A 19,587-nucleotide genomic window follows, 5' to 3' on the forward strand; every position below is an offset into this window, starting at 1 on the left:
AATGTATGCTGTTTCTGGCAGCGACGGCAGCAGCGTTGTCTTCAACAATGTATGAGTTTGTGATTAGGTCTAGTTTATGGTGAACTACTGTGGTAGGTCAACTATATTTGGTATGCAGTTGTATTAGCATTGACACATCCCTCATCACTATAGAGATTATTTTGCTCCGCCCCCTCAGTCATGGTCTATTGACCTTGAAACTTTTGCTTAGTTTACATGTATTAGTTTGTGATCGAGTCAGTTTAAGATGAACCAGAACCACTAATATTAAGTCTGATAATGCAAATGTACTGGCATTAGGTATGCAAATGTACTGGCATTTGCAAGTTTGTTTTCCATGGAGATTATATAACCCCACACCCTCATTATGGTTCATTGACTTTAAAACTTTGACATAGTTTGTTTACAAGTTTGTGTTTAGGTTTGTTTAAAGCGAACAACTTATGAGATTTCAGTGGTATTTGGTATGCAATTGTAAATTAGCATTGACACAGCTCATTTCCTAGGAGATTGTTTAGCCCAGTACCTATAGTCATGGTTCATTGACTTTGAATATTTTCATAACTTGCATATTAAAGTATCATTGCTATTTAAATTTCAACATTTGCATTATCAAAAAAACAAACAGGTGAGACATATCTCTGTTTTAAATGTTTATTAGGGAATTTTTCAATTTCAATTATAGTCTAGGGGAATATTATTGGTATATTTATTAGAGTTCTGAAAATGCATGAAACATTTGCAACTGGACATAAAGCAGACAATAATCAATCAATCTTGCATCTGGGATACTTAAGTATCAGCGGTTCTTTTTAGGCCAAATAAAAATATATGTGTGGTTCCAGTAACCCTACCGTCCCTACTTTTTCGGCTTAAAAATAGCCTACCCTAAAGATTTTATTGTCATTTTCCATTAAGCACTGTTAAAGTCAGAATGTTGCTTCCATAGACTCAATGTAAAAAAAAAACATAAAATAAAAAAAAATCCCTACCTACCTACCCTAACTTTTTTTCAGATGTAACTGGAACCACACATACTTTTTTATTTGGCCTTAGAAAAAATCTTATGAGTGAAATAATACAATTATAAGGTTTTTTTTTGTTGAAAGAGTCGTCGTATTTTTTCAAAGACAAGTAATAGGTGGTGTTACAAACATGAATTTGTGCAAAAGAATTAGCCTAGTTTTGTGTCACTCCCACTTGATATAGAACATGTGCTGCACTCAGGGTTTTTATGCATTTAGGTTTGAAGTAGTTTATAATTACCATGTTAGTTTCATTGTGCACAAATATAGATTTACGTCTTTTGATAAAAAAAAATTAACAATGAAATATAAAATATTAATATAATTGAAGGAGATCATGAATTTTACATATATCTTTTGATCATAAGAGTCTTGTAAAATGATCAAAAGAAATATCATCCCAGATATTTTCAATTGTTTTTCTTGGATCAATACATGTATGTTTTTGTTAAAACAATTAAAACCATTTAACAAAATTGTTTAAAAGTGTCATCTACTTAAAACAAAAAAATGAAATTGTTCTACAGATAAATGGTTCATTAATGTTTCAAAAATGTTTGTGGTCTTTACCAGGATGAAGGATGTTGTATAAACTATTACCAAACTAGGACTCCAAGACCCTTAACATAACCACTGACATAAACCTTGAAACATAACAATTACAAATGTCCATTCAATACTCTTGAGATATATTTTGATAAGCTTCAAAGACCTAAGCGTTGTATATACTAATACCATGTAGTGTTTCCCAACTGACAGCTGTAACAAAATTCTCTTTGAATAACCTAATAGAGAGGCTCATTAGTGTTTGATACCTAATCCATAGCCTCAAAAAGGAGGGAACTAAAATTCACCAAGTGTATGATGTCCTGTATGTGGAACAAATTCATTGTCTTAAGTCAAATAAAGTTAGAATGGTTGGAACCAACTGTTGATTCAAACATAAAAGACCTTTGATTTTTGGGGGATACAATCTGTTTAAAGGAATTTAATGTGTTCAATTAATTATTAACAAAGTAAATAAGGCCAATTTGAATAGACACTGGATACTGTCCAAATCATATTAGAAAAAAACTAACTCAAATTTATAATAGATATTCATTTGATTTTCTACAAGATGTGAATTGGATGTTAATTTTTCCCTTTTTGCATCTGTTCATCTTATTCCAGGTTTTTGCTAGATTGGTGTGAATTACAGCAATTAACAACATAATTATGTTATTTATCTAAAATAGAGGCCCAAAGTATGTTGTTGGCTTCTTTTCATAGTTTGGTGGTCATGGTATTCACAGTGTAAAATTACTACAGAACCTATGTTAAGAGAAAGTGTGACCTTGATTCCATGGTACAGTGGTCATGTGTCATAAACTTACTTTAGTATTAACTTGTGAGCCAACACACTTTTAAGACCAACTCAACATGTGTGTGAACTACTTGGTACTTAGATCAGGGTTCACATAAAAACTCATAACATCCTGAATATGGTTGAGAGAATACCAGCTGTGGATATGAATTGACAAGCCTATCCCTAGGTTAAACATCATTTGTTATATTCTTTTATTGATGATTCTGAGAATATAGTGCACAAAGCGTGACTGTAACTTCCTGAAATACTAGAAAATAATGAAATTTGATTTTTCTGTATAATATTACAAAAATGATATTCCATGAAAAATATATATCTATATACTTTGTGTAAATATAAATTGTGATGAACTGTTGGTAAATGGTTATCAATTTGCCATCATATAAAATGAAGCAGCCAGTGTAATTACATTATATCTTTATAAAGTAGATGGAGTCATTGCAATTTCCTTTTGAAAAGTTATAGAAATTGATAAGTTGATTTTGTTATTACATAGTCCTATATTTATAGAACAACAAAGAAACCATCTGTTGCCAAATAATTGACTGATAATAAAACATGACAACTTCTGTCATAACTTTAAATAGATTGCCTTATTTATTATAGGGAATTTCTGTTGTCTATTTATAGAGCTTAGTCATATAAGTTGCTGAGGAGATTCAGTGCTTTCTCTTTATTGTCTTTTGTTTACTTATGTTTTTGAACAATTTATTGGGGAATGGAGGAATTTAGTTGTGTTTTTGCCTTTATTATTCTAGCATGAATTTCAAAATGCTAAATTGCAGATGCAAATATCTTGTCTTCAAATTGTTTAACTTATAATTTGAATTAAACCACTGGGATTAAAATGTTATCTTTAAGTCGTTATAGTTTTTGGTCAAAGTCAAGATTTTGATGAACTTGAACTCCAATCTGAATCAACTCAAAACTAAGTATACATGTTCCCTATGCTATGATCCTTCTAATAATATTGGCAAATAAAGAGTATTTACACCAAATTTATGGTCCATTGAACATAGAAAATGATAGTGTGAGTGGATCATCTATTTACAATGGATATATTCTTGTTTACAACATATATTTTGTTATTGATATTGTTTAGAGGACAGGTTTTTTAATAGTCAATCAGCATTCCTATGGTTACCAATAGTAACTTCTTCTTTCCAACTTGTTCTTTTATTCTTATGAGGCTTGTTTTATACAAGAGCTTCTAAACAATAATTAGAAGCTGGCATTAACCTTCAACTTCAGGTACTGCTGTATAGATGAAGTACTATCACTAAATAGTTGATGTTTGGTGAAACAGTGTTAATGATAACTTATGATCCCAATAAACTTTAAATAAAGGATGCCACAGACACCATTAAGTCTACTTTCATATAGAAATTAACCATCCAGGTTGTTTTAGACAAAGAAAATGATTCTAATTTTCTCATTGTAAACTTTCCATTTCTATATTGCAACATTCATACAGTTCCTTCAGATGGAGTATCTTTTCCTTGTTTGCGATATTTATCTTCATTTTTTGAAGATATATGACAGGTGTTTCAAGTGGAGAAGGAACTGGTATTGATGCATCTAAGCTTAAATCCATTGTAGGAAACTGTATACATAAATACAACAATTTATCAGCAGGTATGATAATAAGAAAAGTACATATCTTAAATATTTCCTTTACATTTCAGGAATATGACAAGAGAAAACGTCAAGCAGAAATGGCTCCTAGGCGAGTGTCAGCAAGAATTACTATGAAGATGAGAGAGTTCCAAGAACAGGTATTTATAGTAATGTGATCAAGATTAAAAAATGGTTGGCAGTGTAGTTCTCTAAATACTAATTTTACTCCGTCGTAGTAACTACAGGTAATAGCTTCTTGCTATATGGCACTTAGCTTCATCTAGAGATGTCACTCCATGGCTTGTACCAGATTTTAATTTCCTGTAATGTTATACTTCCTGTCTGCAGAAAACTTGTGCGTTTCACATTTATAAATTTTTTAGCCAACACCATTTAGTTGGGATATATTTAGTGAACAGTAACTCAGATTTCTCTTGCCTCCAAAATATTCTCATTACAACCATTATCACAAGGTTTATAAATATATATCAACTTCACTGATTTGAAAATATAAACAAAATAAATCTGTACTGATCCTAAAAGTTGCATGCTGAATTTTTCAGGAAAGAATATTAGAAGAATCGCATCAGTTGGAAGAGCAATCAAGAAAAGAAGAGGAGGAAGAAAGAGAAAGACAGAAGGAAATAGAGCGACAGGAGGAAGAAAGAAGATTGAGAGAAGAAAGGCAAAAAGCTAGAGAAGGTACATTGCTATTTCTATGTCTACTAACATCATTGATTCAATTTGTCAAGTGAAAAAGTAGCCTTCTCAATATCAAAATTCCTTATGTCAAATGTTTAATACTGTGGATTCGTTTATTTTTCGTGAGTATCATTTTTTGGGGATTGAGGAAAACCTACATTTTTGTGGATATTTGATTTAGTTGTTATCCCAGCTTCTGCTTACAATGGCTATAGAAAATGTGTGGTTCTTTAAATATTGAAATTTGTGGTTCACCTGTATCCATGAAAACAATGAAAATTGGTATCCAGTGAATAATAATGAATCCACAGTACCCTAATTCCATTTGTCAAATTTGCACATGCTTAATATCCCAAAATCCTTATATCAAATTAGCATATAACTTTGGCATAAAAATGAGCTGAAAACTTGTTTCTTGTTTAAAAATCACAAATTTTAAGAAAAGTCTTCTTATGCTAGGATTTAAATAAGGTATAACATGCTATTTCAAGGTGATCCAGTGTGCAAAAAATAAACAACTAAAACTTTGTGTTAAAAAATTTAAACATGATTTTGTGGTATAATTTCAACAAAAAATAATACAATGTTATGCAATGCATTCAATATTATCCCGGGTATCAATGTTGTGTAAAATAATTTTTATATTTTATTTTTTTTGCCGCTGCTTTCTTTTTAATTGAATACTGAGCTTCTTTTAAGATTTTCCTATATAGAATAGAAACATTGTATGAAAGAAGATCAAGAGATCATTTTCACACTTGATTTATTTTAGATAGACAGAACCGTTTGGTGCAGAGAGAACAACGAGCTGCCCTGCTGGCTTTGGGCAAAGAGATTCCACCAGAACTTATGTACACAGGAAATTCCTCCAACAGTAAATACATAGATGATGACAGGTGAAGTTTTATTGTTACAATAATCAACACACATAAGTTGTTTAAAGAAAGGATTCATGCAAGCCATAGATTTGATGGATATTATTCACATGACCGGGATAATTATATTTAAATTCAATCATGAGATATAAAATCAACAACTTTAACAACTGAGCCAAATAAAAATGACTCTTTTTTTGAATTTTTGCCTTCGAATTACTATTTATATAACTAAACAGGAAATAATATCAAAATGAAATATATTTTTCACAAAGAGAGCAATTCAGGCTCTTGGGAGCCCTTGTTAATTGTCACCAACTTATTCCTTTAATGTTTCTATTAAGTCTGCAATTCAGTTATTATTTTTTTTAATTTTATACATATTATGATGTATTGTCTTTCTGTTTTACAGAGTAGAATTGGACAGAGAAACTTTGGATGATATGGAGAAAAGTTAGTATTGTATTGTAGTACCGCTAGAGTTACCTCCCATTAGTATCTCTTTTACATTTAGCATTTTGATAGGTTCCATCTTGATAAACTCACATTATTGCAGTGAAAGATTTTGAAAAGCCTACAATATATACTTTATATTAACATGAAATACATTGTAAATAGGATTGGGATATAAGATACATTAATGACAAGAACTTTTATATTTATATAAAACAGATTTTACAAAGTGTATTTTTGATAAGAAGTAAGAAGATTTTTTTATTATTCATGATCCTGCTAATTGCTGTATTTAAATGCAAATTTTAATGTTTTATTTCAGTGATTGAAGAAGTTAAGTCCCATAAAGATTCCTGGCCTTTCTTGGACCCTGTTGAAGAAGAAATTGCTCCAGGATATCATGAAATTATAAAAGTAAATTATATATTTTATCCCACTTTTTCCTGAAACCACAAATTACTGCATATAAAAAAGACTTCATCACACATATAAATAATTATGATTGAACAGATGGACTTCATATTTGGCCAGCAGAAACACTCATTAATGAAAATCCTCAAGTTGAAAAAGGTAGTAGAAAAAATGAATATGATGGTATCCACAGAATGAATTACTTTTTAGCATCAAATTTTGCTGAAGGTATAGTGTGTATTCTTCACAATGTTGTATCAGGCACTAATTCCCAACTTCTTTGTTATTTTTACTCTCATTGTTAAAGAAAATGATTGATTTTAAAGTAACAATACTTGTTTATAACATCTTCATTAAATACAATATACAAGGAAGAACTGGGAATATATTTATTTTCATTTATTTATGGCAGGACCTCCAATATTTCAAAATGTGAAATGCAAAGTATAGGAATAAAAATAAATGCATGATTTCTAGTGTACTGCATAAAATAAATTATCATCATAAATTGTCTTTTACAACAGAAACCCATGGACCTGTCAACAATAGAGAAAAGGCTGACAAGTGGGGGATATAGGACGACAAAGAAATTTGTTGCAGACTTTAATCTGATGATCAACAATTGTTTCCAGTTCAGTGGGGCTGACAGTGGTGAGTAACAATAGGAAGGACATACATAGATTTACTTATTATGTTATAGTTGAGATATTTGTATTCATGAACTCCTTGATAAGAGCTTATATAAGTAAAAAGATGTGGTATGAGTGCCAGTGAGACATCTCTCCATCCAAGTTACAATTTATAAAAGTAAACAATTACAGGTCGATGTACAGCATTCAAAACGGAGCCTTTACTCACACCAAACAGCAATTTATAAGGGCCCCAATATGACCAGTGTTGCTGTTATTTATGTTTACTGTACTGTTATGGTAATGGTCTGTTGTCATCCATCTGTAGACTCAATACTTTTTAGCTCACCTGGCCTTAATGTTTTACTATCTCTTAGCATCTGTTGTCTGTTTTGTTTTTATTTTTTATAAATTTTTGATATGATAGAGAAGAACTGATCATATTGAAAAAAAAAAAATTGGCAGTTATGTTACTACAAGGTTCTTTCGAAGTGTTGTTACTAGGGTGTTGATATAATGATATGTCAATCAAAAGACATTTTTGGACTTTTGATTGGTTGAACTTTTGAAAACATATTCTCAAGATCTTTTAAACAATTTATATACAGCGGTGGGAAAAAAGTAAGGATAATATGTAACAAACTTTGAAATATTCTTTTTGTTTGTCTTTTGCCCATAATTATCATTTATCCCACATTTCCTTTCGTGTCATATTAAACACACTTCTTAAGTTTGCAAATGACCAGTGCTATTTTGATCCAATTGTGTGTTCATGTTTGTGTTGTGTTCTCATGCCATTGAAACAGTTTTAAATATTTTATGCATGACCCCCTGCAACTATTGGGGGAATAAAAGTGTACTGTTGTGTTTTTCTTTATGCACCTGCCATAGCGGAGGGGCATTAAGTTTAACACTTGTCCTTCTGTCCTTCGTCGTACCGTCCAAAATTGATTTCTGGTCTCTAACTTAAGTTTGCTTCAACCAAATGTTAGAAGATTTATACACGATGCTGATTACCAAAAAAAAAAAAAAAAACACAAATCTAGTTGAAATTTTAGTGGCGTCACTTTTACCGTTCTAGAGTTATGCTCAATAACAAATTGAAAATTGCTACATATTTTGTTTCCGTTCTCTAATTTAAGTTTGCATTAACCAAATGTAATGCAATGTATTTGCAATTCTTATAACCATAAAACTAAGATTAAGTACAAATTTGGGTAGCTTTACTTTTACATTTTTTAATTATGTCACTTTATAACATTATATGCAAGCATGGGCATCATCTGTGTCCAATGGAAACATTTCCCTATTTATTTATTGTTTGTCTTTCGGCGGTTTTTCGTTTTTTTCCAATGGCATTGTTATTTTGTTCTCAGCTTATGATTCAATTTACCGTTGCGCGGTATATTTTGCCTCCCTTATTGTGAAGCAGTAAAATTGTGGTCGAAAATGTGAACATTGAATGTATATCGTCATTCGGAGAATCTATTTTAATGACAGATCTTTTATCGTTTCTGTTTGATATGTTTATAAACATATGGTTTTTTTTAAAGATGTCCTTTAACATTGTGTTTATTAATTCCAGAAATACGTTATCAATACTCAGGATCTCGTATAATCACTGAAAAAAAAAAACAATAATAGGTAATCAATCCTTTTTTACACAGGATAATATGCTCAATAGCGCATTTGAATAGCCAAACATATTATAATGAAGAAGGCGTTGTCTTTACAATTCTGCTGATAAAGCCGTGACGTTGCGTAATCCTTTCGGCGACGTCGTGTTTTTTCTCTCTTTTCCCGTAAGCATCACCCTTTCAACGATTGATATATAAAAAGGGAGTTTGGTAACCCCATGAAAATTATACATCAAATTACAGGAAAATAATACCTTAAAAACATTTGATTTTTATAGAAAAATGGTAGGATTGGTTTAAACTGCAGATGAACTAAAGCTTGAAATTTCGTTATTTTTATTTAAATTTGACGTTATGTCTATGTACTTTATGTTGTTTCCTAACCATTTTCAGATGTCTGGAACTCAGAAATTAGATCTGTGACTGACTGAAATTTTTTGATTTTTGATTTTCTTTTAATAAGTTCTACGTGTATGCAATTTCTGCAGGACAAGCCATTTACGTACCTGTTACCTTAAGATGAATACATTGTATTCCAGTATTCTAGTGACTACTATGCAAATAAAAGGGAAAATAATTAATTGTTGGCTGCAATACAAATATTCAGCGAATTTTTCAACAAACTTTAACATTATTCTGTTTATATTATAAACATTATGCAACTAAAACAACAATATGAAAAAAAATAAAGATCAGGGTGAATGGAACCTAGGCGATCAGGTATCAGGGCGAACATGAATCAGGGCAAACGGACCATCTGGATTTGGATGTTGACGTTACAAACAATTCATCATTATCTGACAAAAAAATTGTGAAATGTCTGCGTCATGATATGATCGGGAAAGTTCCCCATGAACAATTAAAAAACTTTAATGTTGTAATAGAAGAGATATAAGGGCCAGTTGTGCCTCCAGCAAAACCAATGGCAATGGCAATGGCAATGGTACTGTGACGCCTGAAAATACACCAGTCGATATTATTTCTAACTTAAACAACTTTGGTTTTGGGGCATTTTTATACGCCCGGGACGGGACGTATTATGGTATACCGTTGTCCGTCCGTCCGTCCGTCCGTCTGTCCGTCCGTCGTCCACACTTCGGACAATAACTCAAAAACACCATCAATTTCCATGAAACTTAAGTGAATTGTTTATATCTATTGACGTAAGCTCCCTTTCGTTTTTTTTTAATTTCAGATTTTAAGTTTTTGATTTATGGGGCTTTATTCATAAAAAAAGGGGGAATTTTCAACACTTCGGACAATAACTCAAAAAGGCTTTCACCAATGTCCATGAAACTTTGGTGAATTGTTTATATCTATTGACGTAAGCTCCCTTTCGTTTTTTTTTAATTTCAGATTTTAAGTTTTGGATTTATAGGGCTTTATTCATAAAAAAGGGGGGATTTTCAACACTTCGGACAATTACTGAAAAAGGCTTTCCCTAATGTCCATGAAACTTTGGTGAATTGTTTATATCTATTGATGTAAGCTCCCTTTCAATTTTTATAAATTTCAGATTTTAAGTTTTGGATTTATGGGGCTTTATTCATAAAAAAAAGGGTGATTTTTAACACTTAGGACAATAACCCAAAAAGGCTTTCACCAATGTCCATGAAACTTTGGTGAATTGTTTATATCTATTGATGTAAGCTCCCTTTCAATTTTTATAAATTTCAGATTTTAAGTTTTGGATTTATGGGGCTTTATTCATAAAAAAAAGGGTGATTTTTAACACTTCGGACAATAACTCAAAAAGGCTTTCACCAATGTCCATGAAACTTTGGTGAATTGTTTATATCTATTAATGTAAGCTCCCTTTCAATTTTTATAAATTTCAGATTTTACATTTCCATGTTATGAATTTTTATGCTTAAAAAAGGGGGGATTTTTCCAATTTTGGGACTATAACTAACACTTTCACAAAATTTTATGTATGGATGAAAAATTAAGAAAACAAACTTAGTTAAATTTGAGGTAGCCTTAATAGTGCCAATTTTTTTGTGCATTTTTTTTTATTATTTGTATTTGACAGGGCTCACACTATTTCTAGTTGATCATATAAATTCATTTAAAGCATAAAAGACAAGTTAAAAGAGCAACGGGCGTATCATGCGCCTAAGCGCAGCCCTTTATTTGCTTTTTCTTTGAGATGTTTGACTAAAACCAGCTGTGCCCTTCATGATGGTGAAAGTTTAAAAGAAATATTTACTTAGCTTTTCATTTATTATAAGGAACTATGACTTAAAGGTTTTCTCTATATACTGTAGAAATTAAGTTGCTATTAAAAGTTTGACAAAAAAGAAAAAGATAACAATGTGCATTTGTTTTAATTATTTAAAAAACATGTTTACTCTTTCCATGAAATGCATATTTCACTTAATACAAATATTTCTGACAGATGCATGTTTATAGAGTTGATACAGTTAGTTTCTGGGCTTCTGTTTATACTTTTAAAAACAGTGCGATATGCTCTGTCATTAAAGGTGTTGACATGCAATATGCTCTTCAATTTGCCTTTGTCTTTAAATTTTTTTGTGGCTGAAAACAGTAAACCAAGTAAAAAAAAACAACCTGAAAAGATCAAGTTTAAATTATTTTTTTGCCCTCCTCCTACCCTAACTTTTTTGGGCTGATGTCCGTAAACCAACTTATTAAAAAAAAATAGCCTTATGAAGTTCATATAATAGTCACCTGTCAGGTGTGAACACAGCTACCAATAGTTTGGGAATTATTTTCCTTAAAAATTTTCAAATTATGATAGATGCCCTCAAACTTTCAACTATAATGGTTGTCTTGAAATATTAACTTTCTAATTTTACTTTTCTACAGAACTGGGAAGAATGGCAACCAGATTGAGGAAATACATTAACAAATGTATCAAGATTTATGTAGACAAAACTGATCAAGATCAGGATGATGAAGATTTCCATGGCAGCGTTGCCATACAAACAGAGAAGAAATGGCGTCCTCGTAGAGCTGCAACATCCAGAGCCTTAGATACAATTAAAGGGGCATTTGATGATGACAAGTTTGAGGTAGACTATGAAAGGAATTTTATCTTCATTTATTTTAAAAAAGGAGATGTAGGGTATACATCAAGGAGACAACCGCATAAACTTATCTAGAGGTCAATATATGGTCTTCAACAATAGACAAACAAAATTTAGTGTCTTAATGTATATCAGGCTTTTCATCACACTTAGTTAAGAGTTGTTATTGAGAATTTTGGAATAGACCATTAGATATTTATGGTCCATACTAAATTCCTTAAATAACAAAATCTATTGATTAACAACATGAATTTGTGGTAGGGTTGAACAAGGGTTTTATGATGTCAACTTTTTGCTTTTTAAACCCAGTAAGTAGACTATTAAGCAGCACATAAAAACATATATAAAAGATACATTGAAAATTAGTACATGAAAAGCAACCAGCTCTTAAAAGATTTCATTATAAGAGATAATTAACCATAGTACAAGAAAAATAATCATTAAATGTATTATAATGCTCATAGTCATTGAAAACAAGCTGGAAGTACTAAATCTACTGATAAGAAATCATGATATTTTAAACTCTTTTTTTTATTAATTAGCTTTTTCTATGAAGTAGATTGTTTTACTGTAATGACCTAATCAGTTCAGGAAGACACAAGCCTCTATTGTGCTTAGATAAAAAAAAAAATCAGAATTACAGTCCAGAAAGCAATTTTTCAATATCATTTCTGTACCAAGAAACAATTATAGTCACTGTAGCTCTGATTATATGAATGAATGAATACTTTATTCTCTTAAAACAATTGTTACATAGAACATATACATATTAACAATATACAAACTTATATAGCATGTGTGAATTACATATACATATATAAAGTGATACTAAGAAGTTCTAACCTGGAGGAACGACCTTCTCTTGGACGTTCTTAATAAATTTACATAGTTTTTCTAATACAATTACATTGTTGGAAGCAAATATCTGTTCAAACTTATAAATGTTAACATTTTCATGACAAAAAGGGGGAAGCAGATTTATTCTTTCATTGGTAAAGTATCTACATGTCATAATATAGTGGTATTCATCATCGATATCCATAGAGTCACATAGAGCTCTGAGATATATTTTCAAAACAAAAATGATTGATTGAGGTTTGATATGTTGTGTTATATTAAAAAAAAATTGGCCATATCGTATACACTTTATGATATACATGTACCTCAATATACAACCCATTACAATGTTTTTCATTAGACATGATGTCATACAGATTAGGGGTTTGATAAAACCTTTGCAACCATGATTGATATCAAAATCATCATTTCTACTGATTATATTTTATACAGTTTACTTTTTATGACTAAGAATATAAACAATTAGAGAAATTATGTTCTTTCCCAAAAAATACAAGACACAGTGAGCAACAACAGTAAAAATATTACTTATTATATATGCACCAGTTCAGTAAAGATGTTTCCAAATTTCCAGTTGTAAAATAGATTCTGCATAAAAAATTGTATTAAAATAGTTTTATAAGGTAGCTGTATTTGTATATTGCTGCTGTGATAAAATGTAAGTTTAAAGATGTCCAAGCATTATTTAAAGAAATAAGAGGGAAGAAAGTGCAAGGAGATAAGTCCGGACAGTAATGACATTAGAAAAGATAATAATTGTAGCTTGATATTTTACAGGAACTTACTTCTACTCCTGGGCATGAATATGCTTCTAGCACACGAAAGAAAAGACTGATTCCTGAGTTATCAGCTGATTCGCCTTCAAAGAATGTTATTAATGGAGAACGCATTTTCAAAAATCCTGAACTTAAAGCTAATTCTGCCTCGCGCGTGTGGACAGAATCTACAGAAACAACCAACGAAACCAAAATATTAACAGTCAATGGGAAAACATTTGTGTACAAGTTTAATACCACACCTATGAATACAAAGAAGAAAATCATTGAAAAACCAGCATATAGTATATCAGAATCACCCGAGAAAACTACAACTATTAAATTACCAACTGTGACTTATAGTGGTATGAATACACTTAATACATCCCCTAAATTATTAGTGAGACCTCCGTCGGCTGGAGGAGCTATTTTACCAGTGTCATCAATGCCTGCCTCCTCACCATCAAGTATAGCCACCGTCAATACTCCTACTGGTCCAAAAATCATACGGATTATGTCCCCTAACATGGGCCAGGGTAAATCACCAGTACAACCAACAGTGCCTACAAGTACACCATTGAAGGCAATTCGTATATCAGATGGTATGCTTCTGTTGGACGGTAAACCAACTGGAATTCATATCTCTGGAAAAACAAAAATAATCTATCGAGGGGCAGTATCAAGTAGTCAAACTACTTCAACAGAACAAAGTGCTATCATGGTAACAAGTGGCCAGGTTAATCCAACAGGAAGTACTAATCCAGCCATCAGATCAAATTCTCATGTAGTTGGTCAGGTTATGACACCTGCCGTTACAGAACAAAACAATAGCCTGTTATCAACAGGACAGGTCAGTGGACTGACTACAGTGCAAGCTTCTGCACAACCTATTGTACTTGCAAAAGCATCACCTGTAGTTATCAACCAGTCGCTGGTTCAAAGTACAGTACAATCGGCAGGACAACCTAGAAGTCTTCTTTCACAACCTGTTGTAACAGCAAGTTCAGTAACTCCAGCAATAAAAACAGTGCAACCATCTTCATTACTTAAATCTGTTGGACAAATTTCCAGTGTATGTGATGAGAGTTTAATACCAAAGTCTGTAGGGCCATCAGCTACATCCTTGGCTACAAGTTTATGTCAGACATTTTCTTTATCATCTCCCATTTTATCCAATCAAAATTCAGCATTTTCTCCACATACAAATACTGTTGTAAAATCTAGTCCTGTGCAGGTTAGTACTGACCAAGTCCTAGTCACAGGAAATATACCAAATATTTCTGATTTAGAAAACACACAAAAGACTAATCAATCCCAGATCATAAAAAAATGTGAAGAATCTCTAATGGGACCACCGTTACTGGTTCCGCCAAAAAGAAAACTGTCCGGGAGTCCAGAAAACAAATCAATTCTGCCACCAAAACTTCTACATGTGATAGGGCATTCTCCTTCTAATAATGTTATTGAAAACTGTGATAAATCTGAAAGTCGTGTATCACCACCCAACATTGAATTCATGGGATCCTCCGATTTAACTGATACGGCAGACAATTTGTGTTGTGATAATGACAATTCAGTCGGTGCTTCTGTGAACAACCAATCTCAAAATATGGTCAATAGTACCAGTGCTAGTGATATATTTCCACCGTATAAAATTGCACATTCAAATTCTCCTGATAAAGGAAATCTATTTGAAATATTAAAAACAAATTTAACAGAATCTTCAAAACCAGCAGAAAGTTCAAGTTCACAGGATTCATGTGATTCTGGGTTGTCAAAAGGCATGATGGACAAAGTTTCTACATTTGCTGCTAGTTTACAGTCAAAAACTCTGTCTGGTCAACTTAATATTCCATCTCACTTACTACAGAAATCACCAACGAAAGATGATCAGGTATGTTGTCATGTGATTCATCATTTATTTACCTTTTTTCAATTGATAAGTATGGGTTTGATAATTTCAAGAAATATTTTTTTGAATTATAATGACATGATCATAATTTGAACAAATCTTGGCATGCATTTATATTTTAGTTGAATTCTTTATTAGCAGATATGCTTACCTGTGCTTTATACTTTCAAGTCATTAATATTACTCATTTTCATGGACTTCAGGTCTAGATAAAATCACACAAATTTAGGTGCTCAACAAAATTCAAAACTTCTATACATTATGTTTGTATACAGAATTTGTCAAAACCATGAGATAAAGTAGCCATAAAGCACTAATTTTCCTTATACCACAAAAGTTAATACCAACAAGAATATATTGAATCTACAGTATTTTATACAAAGTTTTTATTAGATTTTTATTGTAAAATAGCAATAAATCTTTAACCTTTGCATATTTATTTACGATTTTGCAGATAACAAGCAGTTTCTTTTGCCTCTGATAAATATTTTTGACCATTTGTTAATTTATACAAGTTCTGTTTTGATCACTGATTGTTTCAACCATTTCAGACAATCATACTTTCTATTTTCATAAATGCACATATCATTTAAATGTCATTTAGTTTATTAGTTCTAGTTTGACTATCGTTTCTAGCTGTATGCTTCTCACTGCATGGCTTTAACTACAGTAGCATTCCTTTTTCAGCTTATAACAGAATTCATTGAAGATTCCAGCATTGTTCCTGTTAGTCATACAAACTCTCAGAGTTCTGTAGAAGGTCACCCTGAATCTCCCAGTATATGATAGAATTGTGTAAGATATTACATGTAAAACCAATTTGATTTCAACTGTAACACACAGTTTGCACTTCCTTTAAGTATAAGACATATTGTGGTCACTGTACAGACACTCATTAAGCATTCTAGCATATTCTCATTCTAAATTGAAAAAATACATGATAAAACTTGAATATAGAATTTCCCTCATTTTGTTGATTAGGGCTATTCCAGAAAAAAATGTATGGGGGGGTTGGAAGGCACATTATATTAATAATACATGGGTGATGGGTATCAGAGCAACTTTTCACACTATAATGCACTACAATTCTCAATTACAATTGTCTGGGTGGTGGGTGCTGACAAAAACTGCCTTCCAACCCCCCCATACATTTTTTTCTGGAATAGCCCTTAGATCAATATGTTAACATGAAGAAAGGGGAATAATGCCTGAGAGATATTAACACTATAAATACACATCTATGCTCCAGCTACTACAAAGTGTCTTATATGGGCATGCTTCAACACTTAAGACAAGGTGTGAATGAATGGAGACAAATGAAAGATTTAACAGGAGTTTGCCTTAAACATGTTAAAAGAAGATATAAAACAGTAAAAGCACTGTCAAAAATACAAAGCTTTTAATTTTATAGGAAAGATGCATATTTTGTCTGCTAAAGACTCAAGTGATACTCGAATCAAAAAATGTAATTAAAAATGGAATACAAGTATGCAAGACCCAAAATTCTGAAAAAGATTTGCAAAAACAGTGATGGTAATTTATTTCTGGTGTATATAAATACGTAAACATGATTCTTACAACTATTGGAAAAATATTTTAATTTTTTGTTGTAGGGTGAACACACCAGAAGGCAATTCCTGTTTCTGAACAGATGTACAAATCTTATGTATAAAATAAATTTGTTTTATTTATTTTTTCAGAAAGGACAAAATTTATCTGTGAACAAAGAAGGGAATCTACCATGATGGATTTAGATACTGTGATAACTACATGTCTAGCATATCTTTACAAAAACTACTTTTATGTCATAATCTTCTATATGATGTCACAAATGTCTAAGCAAATGTTTGAAATATTTTTATATATAAAAAAACACAGACTGTAACAAAACATGTAAAATTTGAGTACAATAATGACAGTCACAGAACAAATGATAAAAACTGTTTGACACTGCGTGTGATATTATAAATATTTGCATGTGATACAGGGTTTGTGTACATTATCAGTTTATACTAGCTTGTTACTGAAAGTTTTATCAGAGGTAGCTGAAAGCAATGGTCCTATTTATTTAGTTAAACAATTGTCGATGCATTTAATTTTTACCTAATTATTCTATGTAAATCTTCAATTTTCATATAAAAATGTTATGTGTGTTTAAATGGTTTCTAATTTCATGAATTTCTTGTATTTTTCTTTTTTTATGGGTAATTGTTTCACCTTTGGTTATTCCAGAAAAAAATGTCACTAGGGAACTGCATGCCATTTATAAGTTATTATGTTTTGAGGAGGTTAAAAGTTCAAAATTTTCTATGTAAAAAAAATATTGTACCTTAATCTTGGTGTGTCTCTGGTACCCTTTAATTTCATTGGTGTCCCGTCTCCCATGATACACCTTTTTCTGGAATATCTCTTACCTTTTTGTTTTAATTTTCTTCGATATAGGAAATTTTTCTTAGATAAACTCTATGTTACAACATTCTTTACAAGATGACATAAAATATTGGCATCATAAAAAAAAAAAATACCTTTTGCATGTTTTTACATAAATTATTTAGGGAGAGATTTTCTTGGGGGGGATTATAATGTGATATATGTATGGCATTATAGAAAAAAGTTGATTTGAATAGTATATGACATTTTGCTGAAAAAAATAATTTCTAATTCCATCTAATTTCTCATATTTAGAAGATTCAGAAAACGGTTGTTGTGAACTGCTTTTTTATTTCAACATTTTTCAAACTTAAAAAAAGACCATTTTTGTTATTTTTTATTGAATGCTGTAAAAATGTATAGTTACAAAATATGATTTTTGTGTTTTGTATGTTAAGAATGAATTATTTTTTTTGATATGAAGAATGGACTGGTTTATAGGGTGACATTTTATTGATATCTCTTTCTTGTGGAGCTGTTAGTGAGCAGTGAGATTTCTTTTTTCATGAACTTCTTGAATCAAATTAATGTTTGATATTCTCTGCTAATGTCAATGGAGGGGACATTTGTTGTACAGGATGGAATAATTATACCAACAATCAATTAAACTGTGGAACTGACATATATAAGAGTGAGATTTGATGCCTTTTAAAACCTAGTTCAGCTTCACAAGTTTCATTTGAAAGACTAGTGTGTAATATTTGAGGGTCTGGAATCTCTGGATGGGGATTACAGAATAGAAGGCCCCCACAAAAATGAGTAGGGAATATTTGAGTGCTATAATATAAAGAATAGAGAATATTGAGGTGCTAGAATATAAAGATAGAAATTGTAAGGCAAAAAAAAAGTTTTAAAAAATGAAATTCAGACCCTCCTGTGTGGTATATGTCAGTCATTTATCAATTGCTGGAGTATCAATTGCTCTGGTGAATATCTCTATCATTGGCAATGAATCCACATCTTTTTGTTTTTATTAAAACTTATTAGCTTTGATATATTTGAATATTTCTATTAAGGGAGGTAAATGTATGTTCAAGTGATTAAAAGTAGATATAGGGTTCTTTTAATGATCTGTTTCAACTGTTACAAATGAGAGTCCAGTTTATGGAATATCTTCTACCAAGCTGTTCAAGTGATTAAAAGTAGATATAGGGTTCTTTTAATGATCTGTTTCAACTGTTACAAATGAGAGTCCAGTTTATGGAATATCTTCTACCAAGCTGTTATCTCACAACTATCATTCTTTCAATATTGCAATCTATGACGGAGAAAACATTCAGCTTTATGACCAAAATTTCAAAACTTTTTAATTTGTACAATCATTATGTATTTTTTGTAAAGAAAAAACTATTTATTTACAAAAGAAGTTACTTAAAATACAAAATATGATTGCATATGATTAATCATGAAAATCTAAATGCTTATAAATGATAACAATGCATGCATACAGACAGTACATGTAAATCCTATCTATCTCATGAAATATGAGCTTAAGCTATTTTATGGCTCCAATAGACCATAGAGAAAGATATATATAATACATATGTTTATAAAACAAGTCTGAAATGTTGTTTCAGTGTGTTAGACATGTTAGATGATCAGATGATAACTTGTGTATTTTTTAATAAATGACATTTTTGTAGATTTTTTCCTTCTTGACCAAGCATCCTATCTCATTTTCAAAAGAATAAAATGTTGCCTTAATCAGATATATTACTCAATGGGAAGACTAGCACATCACCATTAATTTTAACTTCAAAAAAGTTTTAGTGCAGTTGACCAAAAAGAATTCTGGAAAAACAGAAAAATCCTCAATTCGCCCAACATAATGATGAAACAAACTGTTGGAATAACATTTCACAAAAAC

The 19,587-nt window shown here is 31.1% G+C and overlaps 1 protein-coding gene across 2 annotated transcripts in view; it reads left to right on the forward strand.

Annotated features, from left to right (window-relative positions):
• The window catches only part of LOC143082600 (uncharacterized), a 53,239-nt gene extending 33,877 nt beyond the window's left edge, over positions 1-19,362 (forward strand). Inside the window, exons 15-24 of one of the 2 annotated variants that reach the window (XM_076258359.1) lie at positions 4,077-4,166; positions 4,572-4,710; positions 5,483-5,606; positions 5,998-6,038; positions 6,361-6,452; positions 6,974-7,100; positions 11,545-11,750; positions 13,401-15,272; positions 15,978-16,085; positions 16,991-19,362. In XM_076258359.1, the coding sequence (XP_076114474.1) occupies positions 4,077-4,166; positions 4,572-4,710; positions 5,483-5,606; positions 5,998-6,038; positions 6,361-6,452; positions 6,974-7,100; positions 11,545-11,750; positions 13,401-15,272; positions 15,978-16,076 (2,790 nt within the window). In that variant the 3' untranslated portion in view covers positions 16,077-16,085; positions 16,991-19,362. The remainder of the gene's footprint in view (positions 1-4,076; positions 4,167-4,571; positions 4,711-5,482; positions 5,607-5,997; positions 6,039-6,360; positions 6,453-6,973; positions 7,101-11,544; positions 11,751-13,400; positions 15,273-15,977; positions 16,086-16,990) is intronic. The other variant, XM_076258360.1, reaches the window with a different exon arrangement.
• Positions 19,363-19,587: the final 225 nt, after the last annotated feature.

The sequence above is a fragment of the Mytilus galloprovincialis genome, chromosome 7 (assembly GCF_965363235.1).
Source record: "Mytilus galloprovincialis chromosome 7, xbMytGall1.hap1.1, whole genome shotgun sequence".
Classification (NCBI taxonomy): Eukaryota; Metazoa; Mollusca; class Bivalvia; order Mytilida; family Mytilidae; genus Mytilus; species Mytilus galloprovincialis.